The sequence below is a fragment of the Acanthaster planci genome, unplaced genomic scaffold (assembly GCF_054643075.1).
Source record: "Acanthaster planci isolate LZ-2023a unplaced genomic scaffold, COTS_SCS Contig10, whole genome shotgun sequence".
Classification (NCBI taxonomy): Eukaryota; Metazoa; Echinodermata; class Asteroidea; order Valvatida; family Acanthasteridae; genus Acanthaster; species Acanthaster planci.
The window spans coordinates 27,891-53,178 of NW_028257634.1; the positions used below are offsets into that span (position 1 = coordinate 27,891).

Genomic DNA, 25,288 nt, shown 5'->3' on the forward strand with positions numbered 1-25,288 from the left:
TTTCAATAAATACACCAAATATGAAATTGAACCTCGGGTAAGAAGAGAGAGGAACATGCTAGCTTTCAGATGCCACCGCGATTTTCAGAGTTGGACCATTGTCAGTCTTTAAAGGGGTAGACATACGAAGTCAACTTTGCACTGGATTCCGCCCTGTAACGCGATGTCAGACGGAAAATTGCAAGAAAATAAGAAGCAGTGGAACAAAAACCAATGGCTTATTCCCGAATATTTAAATAACTACAATAAACATGGAATTGAAATTCACTTCAGAGGAAAATGTAAGCTTTAAGATGCCACAGAGATTTTCAGATTTGGACCATTCTAAGTCTTTTTGGGGACAGATAGACGAAGTCAACTTTTTGCGGGATTCCGCCCTGTAGCGTGTTGCCACAGGGTAAATTGCAAGAAAATCAGAAGGAGTGGGGCAAGGATTATTGGCTTCTTTCGCGAATATTTCACAAAATACAGCAAATATGGAATTGAAGCTCTAAGTAGACAGAGGACCATGTGCCCTTTCAGAAGCCAGCGCGATTTTCAGATTTGGACCATTCTCAGTCTTTTTGGGGTCAGACATACGAAGTCAACTTTGCGGGGGATTCCGCCCTCTAACGTGTGGACAACTGGAAAATTGCAAGAAAATAAAAAACGTGGGACAAGAACCATTACCTTCTTCTCGAGATAGGGAAAATGTCATAGGGAAAATTGCAAGAAAATAAGAAGCAGTGGAACAAAAACCAATGGCTTGTTCCCGAATATTTAAATAACTACAATAAACATGGAATTGAAATTCACTTCAGAGGAAAATGTGAGCTTTAAGATGCCACAGAGATTTTCAGAGTTGGACCATTCTAAGTCTTTTCAGGGGTAGACATACGAAGTCAACTTTGCACGTGATTCCGCTCTGTAACACGATGTCAGAGGGAAAATTGCAAGAAAATAAGAAGCAGTGGAACAAAAACCAATGGCTTATTCCGGGATATTTCAATAACTACAACAAACATGGAATTGAAATTTACTTCAAAGGAATATGTGAGCTTTAAGATGCCACCGAGATTTTCAGATTTGGACCATTCTCAGTCTTTTTGGGGACAGATAGACGAAGTCAACTTTGCGCGGGATTCCGCCCTGTATCGCGTTGTCAGAGGGAAAACTGCAAGACAGTAAGAAGCAGAGGGACAATGACCATTGGCTCCTTTTCCGGATATTTCCATAAGTACACCAAATATGAAATTGAACCTCTGGTAAGTAGAGAGAGGAACATGTGCCATTTTCAGATGTCACGGCAATTTTCAGATTTGGACCATTTTCAGTCTTTTTGGGGTCAGACACACGAAGTCAACTTTGCGCGGGATGCCGCCCTGTAGCGTGTTGCCACAGGGAAAATTGCAAGAAAATAAGTAGCAGTGGGACAAGGATTATTGGCTTCTTTTCCGAATATTTAAAAAAATACAGCAAATATATTTAATTGACGCTCTGGTAAGTAGAGAGAGGAACATGTGCTTTTCCAGAAGCCAGCGCGATTTTCAGATTTGGACCATTCTCATTCTTTTTGGGGTCAGACATAGGAAGTCAACTTTGCACTGGATGCCGCCCTCTAACGATGGATGACGGGAAAATTGAAGGAAAATAAAAAAAACGTGGGACAAGAATCACTAATTTCTTCTCAAGATATTTCAATAAATACAGCAAATATGGAATCGAAACTTACATAAGATGAGAGAGGAACGTGCTGGCTTTCAGATGCCACCGCGATTTTTAGAGTTGGACCATTGTCCGTCTTTAAAAGGGTAGACATACGAAGTCAACTTTGCACTGGATTCCGCTCTGTAACGCGATGTCAGACGGAAAATTGCAAGAAAATAAGAAGCAGCGGGACAAAAACCAATGGCTTATTCCGGGATATTTCAATAACTACAACAAACATGGAATTGAAATTCACTTCACAGGAATATGTGAGCTTTAAGATGCCACCGCGATTTTCAGAGTTGGACCATTGTTGGTCTTTTCAGGGGTAGACATAGGAAGTCAACTTTGCACGGGATTCCGCTCTGTAACGCGATGTCAGAGGGAAAATTGCAAGAAAATAAGAAGCAGTGGAACAAAAACCAATGGCTTATTCCGGGATATTTCAATAACTACAACAAACATGGAATTGAAATTCACTTCAAAGGAATATGTGAGCTTTAAGATGCCACCGAGATTTTCAGATTTGGACCATTCTCAGTCTTTTTGGGGACAGATAGACGAAGTCAACTTTGCGCGGGATTCCGCCCTGTAACGCGTTGTCAGAGGGAAAACTGCAAGACAGTAAGAAGCAGTGGGACAATGACCATTGGCTCCTTTTCCGGATATTTCCATAAGTACACCAAATATGAAATTGAACCTCTGGTAAGTAGAGAGAGGAACATGTGCCCTTTTCAGATGTCAGCGCGATTTTCAGATTTGGACCATTCTCAGTCTTTTTGGGGTCAGACACACGAAGTCAACTTTGCGCGGGATGCCGCCCTGTAGCGTGTTGCCACAGGGAAAATTGCAAGAAAATAAGTAGCAGTGGGACAAGGATTATTGGCTTCTTTTCCGAATATTTAAAAAAATACAGCAAATATGGAATTGACGCTCTGGTAAGTAGAGAGAGGAACATGTGCTTTTCCAGAAGCCAGCGCGATTTTCAGATTTGGACCATTCTCATTCTTTTTGGGGTCAGACATAGGAAGTCAACTTTGCACTGGATGCCGCCCTCTAACGATGGATGACGGGAAAATTGAAGGAAAATAAAAAAAACGTGGGACAAGAATCACTACCTTCTTCTCAAGATATTTCAATAAATACAGCAAATATGGAATCGAAACTTACATAAGTTGAGAGAGGAACGTGCTGGCTTTCAGATGCCACCGCGATTTTTAGAGTTGGACCATTGTCCGTCTTTAAAAGGGTAGACATACGAAGTCAACTTTGCACTGGATTCCGCTCTGTAAACGCGATGTCAGACGGAAAATTGCAAGAAAATAAGAAGCAGCGGGACAAAAACCAATGGCTTATTCCGGGATATTTCAATAACTACAACAAACATGGAATTGAAATTCACTTCACAGGAATATGTGAGCTTTAAGATGCCACCGCGATTTTCAGAGTTGGACCATTGTTGGTCTTTTCAGGGGTAGACATAGGAAGTCAACTTTGCACGGGATTCCGCTCTCTAACGCGATGTCAGAGGGAAAATTGCAAGAAAATAAGAAGCAGTGGAACAAAAACCAATGGCTTATTCCGGGATATTTCAATAACTAAAACAAACATGGAATTGAAATTCACTTCAAAGGAATATGTGAGCTTTAAGATGCCACCGAGATTTTCAGATTTGGACCATTCTCAGTCTTTTTGGGGACAGATAGACGAAGTCAACTTTGCGCGGGATTCCGCCCTGTAACGCGTTGTCAGAGGGAAAACTGCAAGACAGTAAGAAGCAGTGGGACAATGACCATTGGCTCCTTTTCCGGATATTTCCATAAGTACACCAAATATGAAATTGAACCTCTGGTAAGTAGAGAGAGGAACATGTGCCATTTTCAGATGTCAGCGCGATTTTCAGATTTGGACCATTCTCAGTCTTTTTGGGGTCAGATATACGAAGTCAACTTTGCGGGGGATTCCGCCCTCTAACGTGTGGACAACTGGAAAATTGCAGGAAAATAAAAAACGTGGGACAAGAACCATTACCTTCTCGAGATAGGGAAAATGTCATAGGGAAAATTGCAAGAAAATAAGAAGCAGTGGAACAAAAACCAATGGCTTATTCCCGAATATTTAAATAACTACAATAAACATGGAATTGAAATTCACTTCAGAGGAAAATGTGAGCTTTAAGATGCCACAGAGATTTTCAGAGTTGGACCATTCTAAGTCTTTTTGGGGTCAGACATACGAAGTCAACTTTGCTCTGGATTCCGCCCTGTAACGTGTTGCCACAGGGAAAATTTCAAGAAAATAAGAAACAGTGGGAAGATAACCATTGGCTTATTTTCCTGATATTTCAATAAATACACCAAATATGAAATTGAACCTCGGGTAAGTAGAGAGAGGAACATGTGCCCTTTTCAGATGCCATCGCGATTTTCAGATTTGGACCATTCTCATTCTTTTTGGGGTCAGACATAGGAAGTCAACTTTGCACTGGATGCCGCCCTCTAACGATGGATGACGGGAAAATTGAAGGAAAATAAAAAAACGTGGGACAAGAATCACTACCTTCTTCTCAAGATATTTCAATAAATACAGCAAATATGGAATCGAAACTTACATAAGTTGAGAGAGGAACGTGCTGGCTTTCAGATGCCACCGCGATTTTTAGAGTTGGACCATTGTCCGTCTTTAAAAGGGTAGACATACGAAGTCAAATTTGCACTGGATTCCGCTCTGTAACGCGATGTCAGAGGGAAAATTGCAAGAAAATAAGAAGCAGCGGGACAAAAACCAATGGCTTATTCCGGGATATTTCAATAACTACAACAAACATGGAATTGAAATTCACTTCACAGGAATATGTGAGCTTTAAGATGCCACCGCGATTTTCAGAGTTGGACCATTGTTAGTCTTTTCAGGGGTAGACATACGAAGTCAACTTTGCACGGGATTCCGCTCTGTAACGCGATGTCAGAGGGAAAATTGCAAGAAAATAAGAAGCAGCGGGACAAAAACCAATGGCTTATTCCGGGATATTTCAATAACTACAACAAACATGGAATTGAAATTCACTTCACAGGAATATGTGAGCTTTAAGATGCCACCGAGATTTTCAGATTTGGACCATTCTCAGTCTTTTGGGGGACAGATAGACGAAGTCAACTTTGCGCGGGATTCCGCCCCGTAACGTGTTGTCAGAGGGAAAACTGCAAGACAGTAAGAAGCAGTGGGACAATGACCATTGGTTCCTTTTCTGGATATTTCCATAAGTACACCAAATATGAAATTGAACCTCTGGTAAGTAGAGAGAGGAACATGTGCCCTTGTTAGATGTCACGGCGATTTTCAGATTTGGACCATTCTCAGTCTTTTTGGGGTCAGACATACGAAGTCAACTTTGCGGGGGATTCCGCCCTCTAACGTGTGGACAACTGGAAAATTGCAGGAAAATAAAAAAACGTGGGACAAGAACCATTACCTTCTTTTCGAGATAGGGAAAATGTCATAGGGAAAATTGCAAGAAAATAAGAAGCAGTGGAACAAAAACCAATGGCTTATTCCCGAATATTTAAATAACTACAATAAACATGGAATTGAAATTCACTTCAGAGGAAAATGTGAGCTTTAAGATGCCACAGAGATTTTCAGAGTTGGACCATTCTAAGTCTTTTCAGGGGTAGACATACGAAGTCAACTTTGCACGTGATTCCGCTCTGTAACGCGATGTCAGAGGGAAAATTGCAAGAAAATAAGAAGCATCGGGACAAAAACCAATGGCTTATTTATGGATATTTCAAGAACTACGACAGCCATGGAATTGAAATTCACATCACAGGAATATGAAAGCTTTAAGATGCCACCGTGATTTTCAGATTTGGGCCATTCTTAGTCTGTTGGGGGTCAGACATACGAAGTCAGCTTTGCACGGGATTCCGCTCTGTAACGCGATGTCAGAGGGAAAATTGCAAGAAAATAAGAAGCAGTGGAACAAAAACCAATGGCTTATTCCGGGATATTTCAATAACTACAACAAACATGGAATTGAAATTTACTTCAAAGGAATATGTGAGCTTTAAGATGCCACCGAGATTTTCAGATTTGGACCATTCTCAGTCTTTTTGGGGACAGATAGACGAAGTCAACTTTGCGCGGGATTCCGCCCTGTATCGCGTTGTCAGAGGGAAAATTTCAAGAAAATAAGAAGTAGTTGGAAGATACCCATTGGCTTCTTTTCCTGATATTTCAATAAATACACCAAATATGAAATTGAACCTCGGGTAAGAAGAGAGAGGAACATGCTAGCTTTCAGATGCCACCGCGATTTTCAGAGTTGGACCATTGTCAGTCTTTAAAGGGGTAGACATACGAAGTCAACTTTGCACTGGATTCCGCCCTGTAACGCGATGTCATAGGGAAAATTGCAAGAAAATAAGAAGCAGTGGAACAAAAACCAATGGCTTATTCCCGAATATTTAAATAACTACAATAAACATGGAATTGAAATTCACTTCAGAGGAAAATGTAAGCTTTAAGATGCCACAGAGATTTTCAGATTTGGACCATTCTAAGTCTTTTTGGGGACAGATAGACGAAGTCAACTTTTTGCGGGATTCCGCCCTGTAGCGTGTTGCCACAGGGTAAATTGCAAGAAAATCAGAAGGAGTGGGGCAAGGATTATTGGCTTCTTTCGCGAATATTTCACAAAATACAGCAAATATGGAATTGAAGCTCTAAGTAGACAGAGGACCATGTGCCCTTTCAGAAGCCAGCGCGATTTTCAGATTTGGACCATTCTCAGTCTTTTTGGGGTCAGACATACGAAGTCAACTTTGCGGGGGATTCCGCCCTCTAACGTGTGGACAACTGGAAAATTGCAAGAAAATAAAAAACGTGGGACAAGAACCATTACCTTCTTCTCGAGATAGGGAAAATGTCATAGGGAAAATTGCAAGAAAATAAGAAGCAGTGGAACAAAAACCAATGGCTTGTTCCCGAATATTTAAATAACTACAATAAACATGGAATTGAAATTCACTTCAGAGGAAAATGTGAGCTTTAAGATGCCACAGAGATTTTCAGAGTTGGACCATTCTAAGTCTTTTCAGGGGTAGACATACGAAGTCAACTTTGCACGTGATTCCGCTCTGTAACACGATGTCAGAGGGAAAATTGCAAGAAAATAAGAAGCAGCGGGACAAAAACCAATGGCTTATTTATGGATATTTCAAGAACTACAACAGCCATGGAATTGAAATTCACATCACAGGAATATGAAAGCTTTAAGATGCCACCGTGATTTTCAGATTTGGGCCATTCTTAGTCTTTTTGGGGTCAGACATACGAAGTCAACTTTGCGCGGGATTCCGCCCTGTAACGTGTTGCCACAGGGAAAATTTCAAGAAAATAAGAAACAGTGGGAAGATAACCATTGGCTTCTTTTCCTGATATTTCAATAAATACACCAAATATGAAATTGAACCTCGGGTAAGTAGAGAGAGGAACATGTGCCCTTTTCAGATGCCATCGCGATTTTCAGATTTGGACCATTCTCATTCTTTTTGGGGTCAGACATAGGAAGTCAACTTTGCACTGGATGCCGCCCTCTAACGATGGATGACGGGAAAATTGAAGGAAAATAAAAAAACGTGGGACAAGAATCACTACCTTCTTCTCAAGATATTTCAATAAATACAGCAAATATGGAATCGAAACTTACATAAGTTGAGAGAGGAACGTGCTGGCTTTCAGATGCCACCGCGATTTTTAGAGTTGGACCATTGTCCGTCTTTAAAAGGGTAGACATACGAAGTCAACTTTGCACTGGATTCCGCTCTGTAACGCGATGTCAGACGGAAAATTGCAAGAAAATAAGAAGCAGCGGGACAAAAACCAATGGCTTATTCCGGGATATTTCAATAACTACAACAAACATGGAATTGAAATTCACTTCACAGGAATATGTGAGCTTTAAGATGCCACCGCGATTTTCAGAGTTGGACCATTGTTGGTCTTTTCAGGGGTAGACATAGGAAGTCAACTTTGCACGGGATTCCGCTCTGTAACGCGATGTCAGAGGGAAAATTGCAAGAAAATAAGAAGCAGTGGAACAAAAACCAATGGCTTATTCCGGGATATTTCAATAACTACAACAAACATGGAATTGAAATTCACTTCACAGGAATATGTGAGCTTTAAGATGCCACCGCGATTTTCAGAGTTGGACCATTGTTGGTCTTTTCAGGGGTAGACATAGGAAGTCAACTTTGCATGGGATTCCGCTCTGTAACGCGATGTCAGAGGGAAAATTGCAAGAAAATAAGAAGCAGTGGAACAAAAACCAATGCCTTATTCCGGGATATTTCAATAACTACAACAAACATGGAATTGAAATTCACTTCAAAGGAATATGTGAGCTTTAAGATGCCACCGAGATTTTCAGATTTGGACCATTCTCAGTCTTTTTGGGGACAGATAGACGAAGTCAACTTTGCGCGGGATTCCGCCCTGTATCGCGTTGTCAGAGGGAAAACTGCAAGACAGTAAGAAGCAGAGGGACAATGACCATTGGCTCCTTTTCCGGATATTTCCATAAGTACACCAAATATGAAATTGAACCTCTGGTAAGTAGAGAGAGGAACATGTGCCATTTTCAGATGTCACGGCAATTTTCAGATTTGGACCATTCTCAGTCTTTTTGGGGTCAGACACACGAAGTCAACTTTGCGCGGGATGCCGCCCTGTAGCGTGTTGCCACAGGGAAAATTGCAAGAAAATAAGTAGCAGTGGGACAAGGATTATTGGCTTCTTTTCCGAATATTTAAAAAAATACAGCAAATATGGAATTGACGCTCTGGTAAGTAGAGAGAGGAACATGTGCTCATCCAGAAGCCAGCGCGATTTTCAGATTTGGACCATTCTCAGTCTTTTTGGGGTCAGACATACGAAGTCAACTTTGCGCGGGATGCCGCCCTCTAACGTGTGGATGACGGGAAAATTGAAGGAAAATAAAAAAACGTGGGACAAGAATCACTACTTTCTTCTCAAGATATTTCAATAAATACAACAAATATGGAATTGAAACCTGCATAAGTTGAGAGAGGAACATGTTACCTTTCAGAGGCCACCGCGATTTTCAGAGTTGGACCATTGTCAGTCTTTTAAGGGGTAGACATACGAAGTCAACTTTGCGCTGAATGCCGCCCGCTAACGTGTGGATGACGGGAAAATTGCACTAAAATAAAAAAACGTGGGACAAGAATCACTACCTTCTTCTCAAGATATTTCAATAAATACAGCAAATATGGAATCGAAACTTACATAAGATGAGAGAGGAACGTGCTGGTTTTCAGATGCCACCGCGATTTTTAGAGTTGGACCATTGTCAGTCTTTAAAGGGGTAGACAAATGAAGTCAACTTTGCACTGGATTCCGCCCTGTAACGCGATGTCAGACGGAAAATTGCAAGACAGTAAAAAGCAGTGGGACAAAAACCAATCGCTTGTTTATCGATATTTCAAGAACTACAACAAAAATGGAATTGAAATTCACAGGAATATGTGAGCTTTAAGATGCCACCGCGATTTTCAGAGTTGGACCATTGTCAGTCTTTTCAGGGGTAGACATACGAAGTCAACTTTGCACGTGATTCCGCTCTGTAACGCGATGTCAGAGGGAAAATTGCAAGAAAATAAGAAGCAGTGGAAATAAAAACCAATGGCTTATTCCGGGATATTTCAATAACTACAACAAACATGGAATTGAAATTCACTTCAAAGGAATATGTGAGCTTTAAGATGCCACCGAGATTTTCAGATTTGGACCATTGTCAGTCTTTTTGGGGACAGATTGCAAGAAAATAAGAAGCAGTGGGACTAGGATTATTGGCTTTCTTTCCGAATATTTCACAAAATACAGCAAATATGGAATTGAAGCTCTGGTAAGTAGACAGAGGAACATGTGCCCTTTCAGAAGCCAGCGCGATTTTCAGATTTGGACCATTCTCAGTCTTTTTGGGGTCAGACATACGAAGTCAACTTTGCGGGGGATTCCGCCCTCTAACGTGTGGACAACTGGAAAATTGCAGGAAAATAAAAAACGTGGGACAAGAACCATTACCTTCTCGAGATAGGGAAAATGTCATAGGGAAAATTGCAAGAAAATAAGAAGCAGTGGAACAAAAACCAATGGCTTATTCCCGAATATTTAAATAACTACAATAAACATGGAATTGAAATTCACTTCAGAGGAAAATGTGAGCTTTAAGATGCCACAGAGATTTTCAGAGTTGGACCATTCTAAGTCTTTTTGGGGTCAGACATACGAAGTCAACTTTGCTCTGGATTCCGCCCTGTAACGTGTTGCCACAGGGAAAATTTCAAGAAAATAAGAAACAGTGGGAAGATAACCATTGGCTTCTTTTCCTGATATTTCAATAAATACACCAAATATGAAATTGAACCTCGGGTAAGTAGAGAGAGGAACATGTGCCCTTTTCAGATGCCATCGCGATTTTCAGATTTGGACCATTCTCAGTCTTTTTGGGGAGAGATAGACGAAGTCATTTTGTGCGGGATTCCGCCCTGTAGCGTGTTGCCACAGGGAAAATTGCAAGAAAATAAAAAGCAGTGGGACAAAGATTATTGGCTTCTTTTCCGAATATTTAACAAAACACAGCAAATATGGAATTGAAGCTCTGGTAAGTATAGAGAGGAACATGTGCTTTTCCAGAAGCCAGCGCGATTTTCAGATTTGGACCATTCTCATTCTTTTTGGGGTCAGACATAGGAAGTCAACTTTGCACTGGATGCCGCCCTCTAACGATGGATGACGGGAAAATTGAAGGAAAATAAAAAAACGTGGGACAAGAATCACTACTTTCTTCTCAAGATATTTCAATAAATACAACAAATATGGAATTGAAACCTGCATAAGTTGAGAGAGGAACATGTTACCTTTCAGAGGCCACCGCGATTTTCAGAGTTGGACCATTGTCAGTCTTTTAAGGGGTAGACATACGAAGTCAACTTTGCGCTGAATGCCGCCCGCTAACGTGTGGATGACGGGAAAATTGCACTAAAATAAAAAAAAAAAGTGGGACAAGAATCACTACCTTCTTCTCAAGATATTTCAATAAATACAGCAAATATGGAATCGAAACTTACATAAGTTGAGAGAGGAACGTGCTGGCTTTCAGATGCCACCGCGATTTTTAGAGTTGGACCATTGTCCGTCTTTAAAAGGGTAGACATACAAAGTCAACTTTGCACTGGATTCAGCTCTGTAACGCGATGTCAGACGGAAAATTGCAAGAAAATAAGAAGCAGCGGGACAAAAACCAATGGCTTATTCCGGGATATTTCAATAACTACAACAAACATGGAATTGAAATTCACTTCACAGGAATATGTGAGCTTTAAGATGCCACCGCGATTTTCAGAGTTGGACCATTGTCAGTCTTTTCAGGGGTAGACATACGAAGTCAACTTTGCACGTGATTCCGCTCTGTAACGCGATGTCAGAGGGAAAATTGCAAGAAAATAAGAAGCAGTGGAAATAAAAACCAATGGCTTATTCCGGGATATTTCAAGAACTACAACAAACATGGAACTGAAATTCACTTCAAAGGAATATGTGAGCTTTAAGATGCCACCGAGATTTTCAGATTTGGACCATTCTCAGTCTTTTTGGGGACAGATAGACGAAGTCAACTTTGCGCGGGATTCCGCCCTGTAACGCGTTGTCAGAGGGAAAACTGCAAGACAGTAAGAAGCAGTGGGACAATGACCATTGGCTCCTTTTCCGGATATTTCCATAAGTACACCAAATATGAAATTGAACCTCTGGTAAGTAGAAAGAGGAACATGCTAGCTTTCAGATGCCACCGCGATTTTCAGATTTGGACCAATTTCAGTCTTTTTAGGGGTTGACATACGAAGTCAACTTTGCTCTGGATTCCGCCCTGTAACGCGTTGTCAGAGGGAAAATTGCAAGACAGTAAGAAGCAGTGGGACAAAAACCAATGGCTTATTCCGGGATATTTCAATAACTACAACAACCATGGAATTGAAATTCACATCACAGGAATATGTGAGCTTTGAGATGCCACCGAGATTTGCAGATTTGGGCCATTCTCAGTCTTTTCGGGGGTAGACATACGAAGTCAACTTTACACGGGATTCCGCCCTCTAACGTGTGGATGACGGGAAAATTGCAGGAAAATAAAAAAACGTGGAACAATAACCATTACCTTCTTCTCAAGATATTTCAATAAATACAGCAAATATGGAACTGCAACTTACATAAGTTGAGAGAGGAACATGTTAGATTCCAGATGCCACAGCGATTTTCAGAGTTGGACCATTGTCAGTCTTTTAAGGGGTAGACATACGAAGTCAACTTTGCACTGGATTCCGCCCTGTAACGCGATGTCAGAGGGAAAATTGCAAGACAGTAAGAAGCAGTGGGACAAAAACCAATCGCTTGTTTATGGATATTTCAAGAACTACAACAGCCATGGAATTGAAATTCACATCACAGGAATATGAAAGCTTTAAGATGCCACCGTGATTTTCAGATTTGGGCCATTCTTAGTCTTTTTGGGGTCAGACATACGAAGTCAACTTTGCGCGGGATGCCGCCCTCTAACGTTTGGACGACGGGAAAATTGAAGGAAAAAGAAAAAACGTGGGACAAGATTCACTACATTCTTTTCAAAATATTTCAATAAATACAGCAAATATGGAATTGCAACTTACATAAGTTGAGAGAGGAACATGTTAGATTCCAGATGCCACAGCGATTTTCAGAGTTGGACCATTGTCAGTCTTTTAAGGGGTAGACATACGAAGTCAACTTTGCACTGGATTCCGCCCTGTAACGCGATGTCAGAGGGAAAATTGCAAGACAGTAAGAAGCAGTGGGACAAAAACCAATCGCTTGTTTATGGATATTTCAAGAACTACAACAGCCATGGAATTGAAATTCACATCACAGGAATATGAAAGCTTTAAGATGCCACCGTGATTTTCAGATTTGGGCCATTCTTAGTCTTTTTGGGGTCAGACATACGAAGTCAACTTTGCTCTGGATTCCGCCCTGTAACGTGTTGCCACAGGGAAAATTTCAAGAAAATAAGAAACAGTGGGAAGATAACCATTGGCTTCTTTTCCTGATATTTCAATAAATACACCAAATATGAAATTGAACCTCGGGTAAGTAGAGAGAGGAACATGTGCCCTTTTCAGATGCCATCGCGATTTTCAGATTTGGACCATTCTCAGTCTTTTTGGGGAGAGATAGACGAAGTCATTTTGTGCGGGATTCCGCCCTGTAGCGTGTTGCCACAGGGAAAATTGCAAGAAAATAAAAAGCAGTGGGACAAGGATTATTGGCTTCTTTTCCGAATATTTAACAAAACACAGCAAATATGGAATTGAAGCTCTGGTAAGTAGAGAGAGGAACATGTGCTTTCCAGAAACCAGCGCGATTTTCAGATTTGGACCATTCTCATTCTTTTTGGGGTCAGACATACGAAGTCAACTTTGCACTGGATGCCGCCCTCTAACGATGGATGACGGGAAAATTGAAGGAAAATAAAAAAACGTGGGACAAGAATCACTACCTTCTTCTCAAGATATTTCAATAAATACAGCAAATATGGAATTGAAACTTACATAAGTTGAAAGAAGAACGTGCTGGCTTTCAGATGCCACCGCGATTTTTAGAGTTGGACCATTGTCCGTCTTTAAAAGGGTAGACATACGAAGTCAACTTTGCACGGGATTCCGCTCTGTAACGCGATGTCAGACGGAAAATTGCAAGAAAATAAGAAGCAGCGGGACAAAAACCAATGGCTTATTCCGGGATATTTCAATTACTACAACAAACATGGAATTGAAATTCACTTCACAGGAATATGTGAGCTTTAAGATGCCACCGCGATTTTCAGGGTTGGACCACTGTCAGTCTTTTCAGGGGTAGACATACGAAGTCAACTTTGCACGGGATTCCGCTCTGTAACGCGATGTCAGAGGGAAAATTGCAAGAAAATAAGAAGCATCGGGACAAAAACCAATGGCTTATTCCGGGATATTTCAATAACTACAACAAACATGGAATTGAAATTCACTTCAAAGGAATATGTGAGCTTTAAGATGCCACCGACATTTTCAGATTTGGACCATTCTCAGTCTTTTTGGGGACAGAGAGACGAAGTCAACATTGCGCGGGATTCCTCCCTGTAACGCGTTGTCAGAGGGAAAACTGCAAGACAGTAAGAAGCAGTGGGACAATGACCATTGGCTCCTTTTCCGGATATTTCCATAAGTACACCAAATATGAAATTGAACCTCTGGTAAGTAGAGAGAGGAACATGTGCCCTTTTCAGGTGTCACGGCGATTTTCAGATTTGGACCATTCTCAGTCTTTTTGGGGTCAGACACACGAAGTCAACTTTGCGCGGGATGCCGCCCTGTAGCGTGTTGCCACAGGGAAAATTGCAAGAAAATAAGTAGCAGTGGGACAAGGATTATTGGCTTCTTTTCCGAATATTTAAAAAAATACAGCAAATATGGAATTGAAGCTCTGGTAAGTAGAGAGAGGAACATGTGCTTTTCCAGAAGCCAGCGCGATTTTCAGATTTGGACCATTCTCAGTCTTTTGGGGGTCAGACATACGAAGTCAACTTTGCGCGGGATGCCGCCCTGTAACGTGTGGATGACGGGAAAATTGAAGGAAAATAAAAAAACGTGGGACAAGAATCACTACTTTTTTTCTCAAGATATTTCAATAAATACAACAAATATGGAATTGAAACCTGCATAAGTTGAGAGAGGAACATGTTACCTTTCAGAGGCCACCGCGATTTTCAGAGTTGGACCATTCTTAGTCTTTTTGGGGTCAGACACACGAAGTCAACTTTGCGCGGGATGCCGCCCTGTAGCGTGTTGCCACAGGGAAAATTGCAAGAAAATGAGTAGCAGTGGGACAAGGATTATTGGCTTCTTTTCCGAATATTGAAATAAATACAGCAAATATGGAATTGAAGCTCTGGTAAGTAGAGAGAGGAACATGTGCTTTTCCAGAAGCCAGCGCGATTTTCAGATTTGGACCATTCTCAGTCTTTTTGGGGTCAGACATACGAAGTCAACTTTGCGCGGGATGCCGCCCTCTAACGTTTGGACGACGGGAAAATTGAAGGAAAAAGAAAAAACGTGGGACAAGATTCACTACATTCTTTTCAAAATATTTCAATAAATACAGCAAATATGGAATTGCAACTTACATAAGTTGAGAGAGGAACATGTTAACTTCCAGATGCCACCGCAATTTTTAGAGTTGGACCATTGTCAGTCTTTAAAGGGGTACACATACGAAGTCAACTTTGCACGGGATTCCGCCCTGTAACGTGTGGATGACGGGAAAATTGCAGGAAAATAAAAAAAACGTGGGACAAGAATCACGACCTTCTTCTCAAGATATTTTAATAAATACAGCAAATATGGAATTGAAGCTCTGGTAAGTAGAGGGAGGACCATGTGCCTTTTCAGATGCCATCGCAATTTTCAGATTCGGACCATTCTCAGTCTTTTGGGGGTCAGACATACGAAGTCAACTTTGCGCGGGATGCCGCCCTCTAACGTTTGGACGACGGGAAAATTGCAGGAAAATAAAAAAACGTGGGACAAGAATCACTACTTTCTTCTCAAAATATTTCAATAAATACAACAAATATGGAATTGAAACCTGCATAAGTTGAGAGAGGAACATGTTACCTTTCAGAGGCCACCACGATTTTCAGAGTTGGACCATTGTCAGTCTTTTAAGGGGTAGACATACGAAGTCAACTTTGCGCTGAATGCCGCCCGCTAACGCGTGGATGACGGGAAAATTGCACTAAAATAAAAAAACGTGGGACAAGAATCACTACCTTCTTCTCAAGATATTTCAATAAATACAGCAAATATGGAATCGAAACTTACATAAGATGAGAGAAGAACGTGCTGGTTTTCAGATGCCACCGCGATTTTTAGAGTTGGACCATTGTCAGTCTTTTCAGGGGTAGACAAATGAAGTCAACTTTGCACTGGATTCCGCCCTGTAACGCGATGTCATAGGGAAAATTGCAAGAAAATAAGAAGCAGTGGAACAAAAACCAATGGCTTATTCCCGGATATTTCAACAACTACAACAAACATGGACTTGAAATTCACTTCACAGGAATATGTGAGCTTTAAGATGCCACTGAGATTTTCAGATTTGGACCATTCTCAGTCTTTTGGGGGACAGATAGACGTCAACTTTGCGCGGGATTCCGCCCGGTAACGTGTTGTCAGAGGGAAAACTGCAAGACAGTAAGAAGCAGTGGGACAATGACCATTGGTTCCTTTTCCGGATATTTCCATAAGTACACAAAATATGAAATTGAACCTCTGGTAAGTAGAGAGAGGACCATGTGCCTTTTCAGTTGTCACGGCGATTTTCAGATTTGGATCATTCTCAGTCCTTTTGGGGTCAGACATACGAAGTCAACTTTGCGCGGGATGCCGCCCTCTAACGATAGATGACGGGAAAATTGCAGGAAAATAAAAAAACGTGGGACAAGAATCACTACCTTCTTCTCAAGATATTTCAATAAATACAGCAAATATGGAATTGCAACTTACATAAGTTGAAAGAAGAACATGTTAGCTTTCAGATATCACTGCGATTTTTAGAGTTGGACTATTGTCAGTCTTTAAAGGGGTAGACATACGAAGTCAACTTTGCACTGGATTCCGCTCTGTAACGCGATGTCAGAGGGAAAATTGCAGGAAAATAAGAAGCAGTGGAACAAAAACCAATGGCTTATTCCGGGATATTTCAATAACTACAACAAACATGGAATTGAAATTCACTTCAAAGGAATATGTGAGCTTTAAGATGCCACCGCGATTTTCAGAGTTGGACCATTCTCAGTCTTTTTGGGGTCAGACATACGAAGTCATTTTTGCGTGGGATTCCGCCCTGTAACGCGTTGCCACAGGGAAAATTTCAAGAAAATAAGAAGCAGTGGGAAGAAACCATTGGATTCTTTTCCTGATATTTCAATAAATACACCAAATATGAAATTGAACCTCGGGTAAATAGAGAGAGGAACATGCTAGCTTTCAGATGCCACCGCGGTTTCTAGATTTTGACCATTCGCAGTCTTTTTCATCGGATCCGACTACCCACTGCTACTTATAAGTGAGGCCAGTGCAGCAAAGAACTGTGATAAATATATTATCGTATGATGCAATACAGTCGCATACTTACAAGTGAGGCTGATCAGCGTCAAGAAAATTTGCAAGCAGAAGGCTCGAACAAGCCTCACTTGTAAGTTTTCCCACTCCATTGCATTATGTGATAATATATTAGCCTTACAGTTAGAGCATGGCTCTCCACATGCACTCAAAATTTCATACTAAGGTTTTTGAAATTGTGGCCGCATGTGGAGTACTGTTGCGCACCAGCAAAGCTTGGAATACTCGCCGCCCCCTAGTTTTATTCGTTCTTATACCTTGCATTCCAAGGGTCTCTTATTTAGCTCAGCTATGCATTATGGACATGTAGCAGAGACGCTAATTTTGTATTAAGTTATTTATGCTGTACTCTGGCATGATCGCGTGTTCCTTCACTCCTTTGTCCTTGTGTTTTCTCTGCTCAGTTTGGCATGTCGAAAATTCTCCTCCACGTGGCTGCGTGGTTGGGCGTGGTAAGGTTCCCTGGAATGTTAATATTCAGAAACCTCAAACTTCGCAACTGTCAATCATTCACTACAGATGACCAGGTAAGCATTTTCACGCACACGCACCAGGCTCTGCACGTGACTTCTTATTCTGTATTTCACCTTTTTACACACAACACCAAGGCCCTTTTCCAATACTCGACTTGGGCTCCGTCTCAGGCTTCGATCCCAAAACAAATCCCTGATTGTGGGCCTGAAGTGTTTAAATTAAATTGGATTAGTGTAATTTCTGGCTCTCTTGCATCTTATTTGATGTTTTGTGGCACTATTAGACTAATTACTGTGCTAACAGCTTCAAAGTCATCTAGTCAAAAAATAGTTGAAGCCTGTGAGGGAGCTGAAGTAGAGTATTGGAAAACGGCCTTAGATTCTTGCATACGACTCTAGCATGTGGCCTTTTGAAATGGAAGATGCTCACTGGTCGAGCTGTTCAGCGACACTCATATTTTATCAATTCTCAAGCCTCTAGAATCCTATAGATGGAGCAGATTTTCCCTAACTCCTAACTCGTCGGTCAGGTGTGGCGGACCAAACCTTTGTTGCAAGAGCGAAACCTGACGAAGCATAGCCTTTCGTGGCTGTGTTTATGTGTAACTGCAAAGCGGCTGCACCGGAGACCACCTGCACGAGTGGCACAGCCACGAGGCCTTCTCCAACTTGTCAGAAATTTCTCATGTTTTTTATGTTTTCGATACGTTGGGGTAGCAAAAATCCCAACCAACTATAAGCAAGGGGGTCAGCATACATTAACCTATTATGCAAATTGAAGTATACGAAAGATGGCCAGTGTGTTAAGTGTGTCGGCAGCCGTGAGTGCAGGTCAGTTGTCTGAGCAGTATTTGGACAGTTCTACTGCTGGAAAACTTCACCCTGCCAAGTTTAAACTGGGATATGGTAAGACATGTAAGAGTTCCATATTTCAAGCACCGCCATTTTGTTTTGACAATTCGGCCTTGATGAACTGCTACTTGCTAATGTTACTCCAACGTCAGCACTATCCCTCACCAAGCAATCATAGTTGTCATCTCACCGCTTATTGCCCTCATGAACAACCAGAGGGAACATTGGGTAAGCTTTGGAGTTGATGCTGTTTATTTTGGAGACTCATCTGCTTCAACTATTTACATGAAATTTATGAAGAATGCATGCTGGCTTATGAATAATTCACCACAAAAACCCCAAAATCAATTTGGAAAAGGCCTTGTGGTTGCGCCACTCGCCTGGTCTCCTGTCCAGTCGCCTTGCAGTTACACACACACACACGTATACATGTAGACACTGCAGATGGAGGGCATACTTTCCAAACTAGAAGACGGAGGACTTCTCGTCCATGTGAGTGCAGCCTATAACACAGAGGACAACACTCACAAGTTTTTGGTTGTTTTGGATGCCAAAAATAGGGTGCATTATTGGCCTACTACTATAAGGTTCATCATCAATATGGTATAATGCCCCGAGAGAACGGCTGGTGTGGCATATCATAGCTTAACTTGGCTACAACTTCATTGTGTTACGATAAAAGTCTTTGATGTTTCTCCAAGTACGGGTCTGCAGTGCCACAGTGCAAGCTGCTTCCATGTCCAGCTTGCCAGGAACTTTCCTCAACTGGAAGAATTTGCGCAGGCCTTCTTGGATGTCTGTCTTCTCCGCTGTAGTCCAGGGAGGCCGCTGCACTCGTCTCGATGGCGGAGAGGGTTCCCTTCTTCGTGATGCAGCAGCAACACCAGGAATGTCCTATTAATGTACAGGCAAGTAAAGGACATTAGAAATGTAGGTGACAGCTCAGTCCATGTGACAGACAGCCCGACAGAGTAACAGACAGACAGACCGATCAAATCTTACCGTTTTCGACAGATTCATCGCAGGAGTCTTCACTGCTGTCCCCACTGTCGCTGCTGTCCTCTTCACTGGTGAAGCCTTCTGAGAGTAAACCCCAAATTGAGATCAATCAATTAAAGCACACATACATGCATCGGAGTCTGGCAGTCTCTGCTTGGCGTTGAGATGGGGGGGGGGGGAAACGGCCCGCCAAAATGGAACATTATTTTGGGAGTTCTTGACGCAAGATACTTTTATGGGGGTGATTTTTGGTCTTCGTCTTTCTTTGTACTAGTCTGTTCTTCCGGGGGGGGGGGGGATAGGAAGAGAGGTATTCTTTCCGGCCAAGTATGATGCCCTACAAAATGGGAGTCTGGGTTGGGTTGACTTGGTTCGAAGTCAAGCGTTGTGTAGACGGAACATGGGAAACATGGTTTGAGTACAAGGTGCCCTTACCTCCAGTTACATGCAGATCGTCCAAGGATTTGCCCTGCTGGGAAGGCAGGTTGCCCCTCTCCAAACTCAGGAAAAGTCTGGACAGTCTTGCTACATGTTTACGGAGTTTGGTGGACCGGATGCTGGATGCATTGTCAAGGCCAGCCTTATCTGCATATGTCACTCCCCCATATGTGGCCTCTCCCGCCATAACAACACCGTGCGAACAAGAAGTTGTTGTCTTGGGCTACTCCAGCTTCATGTCTCTTGGCGTCAAGGGCATTCAACCATGCTACTGCCTCATTGCTTAGAAACACGGGAACAGTTCTGCCTCTCTTGCCAACTATTTCGACAACACAGAACATCTTGCACAGCTGGTGTTCTAAATCACTCAACAGGCATTCCCCTTCAGTTTGGTGGTGCTGTGCTGATGGAAATCTTCAAGTTTCATCTTTGAAACCTCCCCTTGCCTTCTTTTGTTGAACATGATGAGGTGGCACAGACTGACCTCATTCAATTTCTGCCAAACTGGCCTGATTTATCTGCCCCGAGCACCCTGCAGGAGTTGAAGTTCCTGGTTCCCAGCTTCATGAAAGAACGACGACAGGTGGACTACATCGGCATTTGTTGGGAGAATGGTGACTTTGTTGCGTTTTCCTTGGTACAGCGTTCTGTGTGCGTGTGTGGACACAAAGTCTCGCCAGTTCAATTCACACCACTGCAAAAACTCTTCCGCACGCTCCGCTTTGTGTTTTTGGCCGGACTCTAGGGTGCTTCCTTTCAAGACGAGTGCACACTTCTTGACAAAATAACCAATCTTCAGCGCTAGTGACGTAACATCATACAACTGTCTGTCTTCCTTGAAGCCGGCAATATCTTGGACAGCCTTCACAATATCAGAAAGGTGGTGTGGATGGACAAATGATTTGAGTGATGCATTTGGTTGCTGAGTGTTCTTTTGGAGTTGTACGACGAGTCGACCCAATTCACGTACCCTGTTACGGATGTAGCCATGCTGATCTACATTGTGCCCTAGTTTCATGTATTCACATTTGGCTAATTCAACAATCAACGTGTAATTCTTGACTACCAAAGCCACACCATCTCTCTTCATCAGTCTAAGAACCTGGTGTAACTGGAACGACACGCCAACAGGAGGAGGTTTCAACAAATCACTCTTGTGAGCGACCCGTCCACCCACACGAGCCCTCTTACCGGTGCTGTCAGTCTGTGGAGTGGGTGCTGGCTTCAAAAGGCACATGTGTTGCCACAAATTGGTACACACATAATAGCCGTGACAATATATTCATGGTCCATATGCATGGGGAGATACCTTGCGATTTGGCCTGTACCCGACAATGAGCACACCATGACCTTCACGAAGAACCTGACAATTGTGCCTGTGATTACCTATATTGCGAATTTTCAACAGAAGTTTCTTACGCACACCAACGTTGGGCTCACCAGCGATCTCGATGACTTCTCTTTCTTCCTTGTGACATGACTGGAGATGACGGGGGAGCTTGGCCTGGGGTACATCGCAGGAAAAGCAGAAGTGTTTCTTGTCCCATTTTCTGCAGCCAACCTCATTACTGGTTTGCATTACGGTCACACTACAGTTCTCCTGGACGTCAGACGTGTCATCACTTGGAGCAATAGATGTAGTAGGTCTACTGCTGGAACCGGTGGACGAATCAGCCATACTGTCCAAACGTCTCCACTTACGGTGAACAGGCCAGCTGGCAAGAAAACAAATTGAACATTATTTTCATTAAACGGCTTGTCTTCTTTTAATTTGGTTTGGACTGGTGGTGGTTGTGGGGGAACAGGTATCCGGGCTCCAAAGAGCCACATCCACCCAAAACCTGCACCCCCAACAAAAATTTTAAACACAATTAGGCCTAGAACCACCACATATGGACAACAGAAAAGTCTTCACTTGTGGCTGGAAAAATGTGTTGAAGGAGGAACCTGTTCAACTGGATTATGTGAGACTGTATAGCTTTTCGGACTGTATACGTATACCTATTCCACTGGCACATTCACTCTAACAGTGGTATAAGATCTACATTAGCCTATCAACAAAATGGGAGGGGGGGTGATAGCAGCCACACTTTAACCACGCTCTAACTAGTAGCATGGTAGCCAGCACTGGGGCCCATGTATTTAATGATGTAGTAAACCATACCAAGATAGGGTCTGGTCATGCTCATCATTCTACTTCAAACAAATTGTTTTTACTCACCATATTTTCCACTAGAAGACACCTACATCTCAGAACGGCTACAGAAGTCCACAGGCGTGATGGCAAGGTGACGCTATGATGCTTTTGGACAGTTTGGAGGCTTTTATATTTGTTGAGGTTATGCGTCCCCTGCACTTGGCGACGTTTATTGTGCTCACCATGTGCGGATCGGACAGGGTAGCAAGAGAGCTAGGGAGGGCGCTATTCCATCTAGGGATGCGCCGAAACTGTCCATTTCGAGCGGGTGTTTTTAAACACCCGGCGTGCCAATGCGTACACCGAGGACGGCTTCCAAATGCCTTGAAATTTCGCTGACCCTCATAAATGGTGACTGCAGCCTCAAATTTCACCTTATTCTAAACTGAGGACGTCCTCGATTTACAATCCGACCTCGATTTGCGGCTGTGTACATAGAGGAGCTCCGTCTGCACCTTTCTCAAGTACGGCCACGAAGACCTTGACGAAAGGCTAAATGTAGTGTGGCGGTTGGACCCATTCCGAGAGACGTGCGATATACTAACTATTCTCATGGCGAAGAAATGTAGCCATATGAAGGCCCAGCTAGCTTAGCTTTGACCGATGCGAGAGCGGTACGAATTAGCCCAGGGTGCTAGCGAGAGTCGTAGCGGCTCGTCACCGCTACGTCCGAACCGACTGCCGGGCGAGACACCCCCGTGTCCCTCGCCACCCTTGTCCTGCTAACTAGCCCAGTCCTCCCCGTCTCTACACTGAGCCAATGGTACACAGTGCGGCGACTTTATCATTGCGCTTATCACATTGCGGTCTGAGCGGAAGTGCGGTCGATACATACCGGCGCTGGCCCCGTCCAGTCCTTGCTAGTCACCATGGTGGTCCGGGACTGCTCCCACTACGGCCCGGCCCGATGAGTGTAGCCTAGCTACGCGATGCTACACACCCGTACCGTACCCACTCCGTCTGACTTGCATTTCCAATGGTCCTGCCAAACTGTAGTAGAACACTTGCATACAACTTCGCCTTTTATTTGTCGTATTATGTTAGGCTACATGTTCTTCAAACGCTCATTGAACTTTGAAGAGAAGTGAGAGCAATAAACCAACTATACAGTCTGACTGTCACCCAACCCCCCTTTTTCGGTCCACTTTTTAATAAATTGTTGACCCCAATCACATCCCGTAGACACTAGTAAAGTCCATGCTACCATCGACTTGATATTTAGGGAATACAACAGTACAAACGTGTGCAAGTCAGGTACATGTACACGTATGTGCATCTGTACATTATTCCGAAGCTGGAAACCCACATAACAGATAAAAGAATGGGAAAAGAACACTTGAGGATCGGAATCAAGGAACTTGCTCAAAATAGAATTATTCAATATTACTAATTAACATACAAACGAAATTAAATTACATGGTTTCGCGAAGAATTATGCAATGTTAAACTAAACAAATCACAAGTTGGCCATTGCAAGGGGAGGTACCTTTATGAATGGAATCCTGAGCCGCCAGCCTGCCGGGAGTTCGTATCTGTTATCGGTGACTTCCGACGATAACGTGAGCTGGACGATGGTGACCAGTAGGGTGAGGTCTTGCACTCGACAGGTTACTCGCAATGGAAGGGTGTGGTACCTGCGAGAAGAACATCTATTCCACTGGTCAAGAATGTATCAGACCACGGCACGGGAGAAAATAAATCAGTTCGTGGAACAATAGCAGTCAGCGAGGTAAAGTATGCCAGTCGCAGGGCGATTGGTCCACTTCATTTACATAACCTTTGCAAAACTTTACATTACTGAATTTTAACGAATTCTTAACAGCATGTACATGAAGCACATTTTACTGTACATTGTAAATCTGGCATATCTGGTGACGCCGTGTACGACAAATGCAGGATATGGGTGCACTGAACCAATTCAAGCTCCATTGAAAATAGTGTTAACTCGACAAAGTCTGAAGACCCATGGCAGTCCCCGAGGCGTCTCATACAAAAGAACAATGTGTTGTTTGGTCCTTAGGTTTCATTCGATTTTCAATTTTTAGTCGGTTAGCCAATGAATTATTTTATTATACGTCAAAAACAAACTCACCCCCCTAAAAAAGTGAATGTCCCCTAGTCCTCTCTGCAGCCATTTTTAAATAGGATCCATCACCTTCTTCGGGCTCTCCTGACAAACTTCCAATCACATTTGTGTCTGCTTTTTCCCCATATGGGCGTCCCCGAATCTACAGAGATGATTCTGGGCCTTACTGGTACAAACTCACAATTTCCTGGCCATAACAGACCCCTCTTCCGTAATTGAATGCTGGCGTTTGTGCTTTGCTTTCATAGTGGAAACAGTCAGCGCAAAAACTACTGTGCGACCGCTCGACCGAACCAAAATGGGAAATAGGTAAATGGAAAACGAAAAACAAAACCCTTTTATGGTGTACTTATTTACGACAAACATTTCTCTCTTCCTCTTGCCTCCCTCCAGGCGACGCAACCAGACGACACGTCGGCACGACGGCTCCCTTGCGTCGTGCCGTCGGGTAGCACCGTCGCCTTCTTACCATTACGTTTGTACACACACGTATGGTGTTCTATTCCCGCCATTTCGGCGTTGCGTCGTGCCGTCGCGTCGTGCCGTCGCCTCCTTTCTTATTGAGTTCATGCTAAGCTAATTTCGTCGCGTCGTGCCGTCGCGTCGCCCGCCAATGCATGTTTTTATATATTGTGGATTAGGCCGTCGCGTCTAGCCGTCGTGCCATCGCGTCGTGCCGTCTCGTTTGTGCTGCTAGCAGCTTTGCATTCTGGGATTGTCAATAAAGGGCGGATGTCGATAGTGAGCTTGTTAATTGAACGATGCAAGATGTCGGGGATTTACACATTGCTCGATTCTCAATTGCCTCTTCTCGTCAATAATATCCTTTTCACAATGTTTAGCTTTTTAAATGCATGTTTATAAAATAATTACCGTAATGACACAAGTAGCTTCCATTATGTTTATTCGGGGCTTTTTCATGGGCATTAGGATTAACATTACTAGGCTTGGCCTCTACTGTAGCGAAGATCACATAATGCAAAGCTAAACGCTAAAGCCCGACATTAGTAAATTAGGCCTATTTTACTTACCTACGTGAAACTATTCAGGCAACACTCTTTCAGAGATGTTCAATATTAATTTCTTTGAAATAAATAAAAAGTGTAGTCCCAAACTTATTTCAAATTAACTACTGTGATCACCTTTCAGTGCGTACTTGTGACCATTTCTGACTTAACATTATTGACTATGAGATGAACTGGTTTCCCATTATTTTGACGCGGGCTACAGACAAGATGAGATACAGTGTATTCTCTCTGTCTGCCATGGCATCATTTGCAGG

At 42.7% G+C, this 25,288-nt stretch overlaps 1 protein-coding gene across 2 annotated transcripts; it reads right to left on the reverse strand.

Moving 5' to 3' along the window:
* Nucleotides 1-16,613: 16,613 nt before the first annotated feature.
* Nucleotides 16,614-24,397, reverse strand: LOC147795511 (uncharacterized). 2 transcript variants are annotated; one of them, XM_087131743.1, is made up of 4 exons: nt 21,945-24,397; nt 19,721-21,438; nt 19,289-19,363; nt 16,614-19,180 (listed from the first exon to the last, which is right to left on the reverse strand). In XM_087131743.1, exons 2-4 carry the CDS (start codon nt 19,908-19,910, stop codon nt 18,957-18,959), a joined length of 489 nt encoding a protein of 162 aa, XP_086987869.1. In that variant the 5' UTR covers nt 19,911-21,438; nt 21,945-24,397; the 3' UTR covers nt 16,614-18,956. The 2 variants fall into 2 exon arrangements, with proteins under 2 accessions (XP_086987869.1, XP_086987868.1); XM_087131742.1 differs by having other exon boundaries at nt 19,289-19,366.
* Between the last annotated feature and the right edge of the window lie 891 nt (nt 24,398-25,288).

Bases quoted from the DNA above. Each gene is read 5' to 3' on its own strand.
- LOC147795511 (XM_087131742.1), bottom strand. From the start codon at position 19,910: ATGGCGGGAGAGGCCACATATGGGGGAGTGACATATGCAGATAAGGCT. The intron at 19,367-19,720 runs GTAAGGGCACCT...GTTTACTCTCAG, and splicing joins CGATCTGCATGTAACTGGAG to AAGGCTTCACCAGTGAAGAG. The intron at 19,181-19,288 runs GTAAGATTTGAT...GTACATTAATAG, and splicing joins CGATGAATCTGTCGAAAACG to GACATTCCTGGTGTTGCTGC.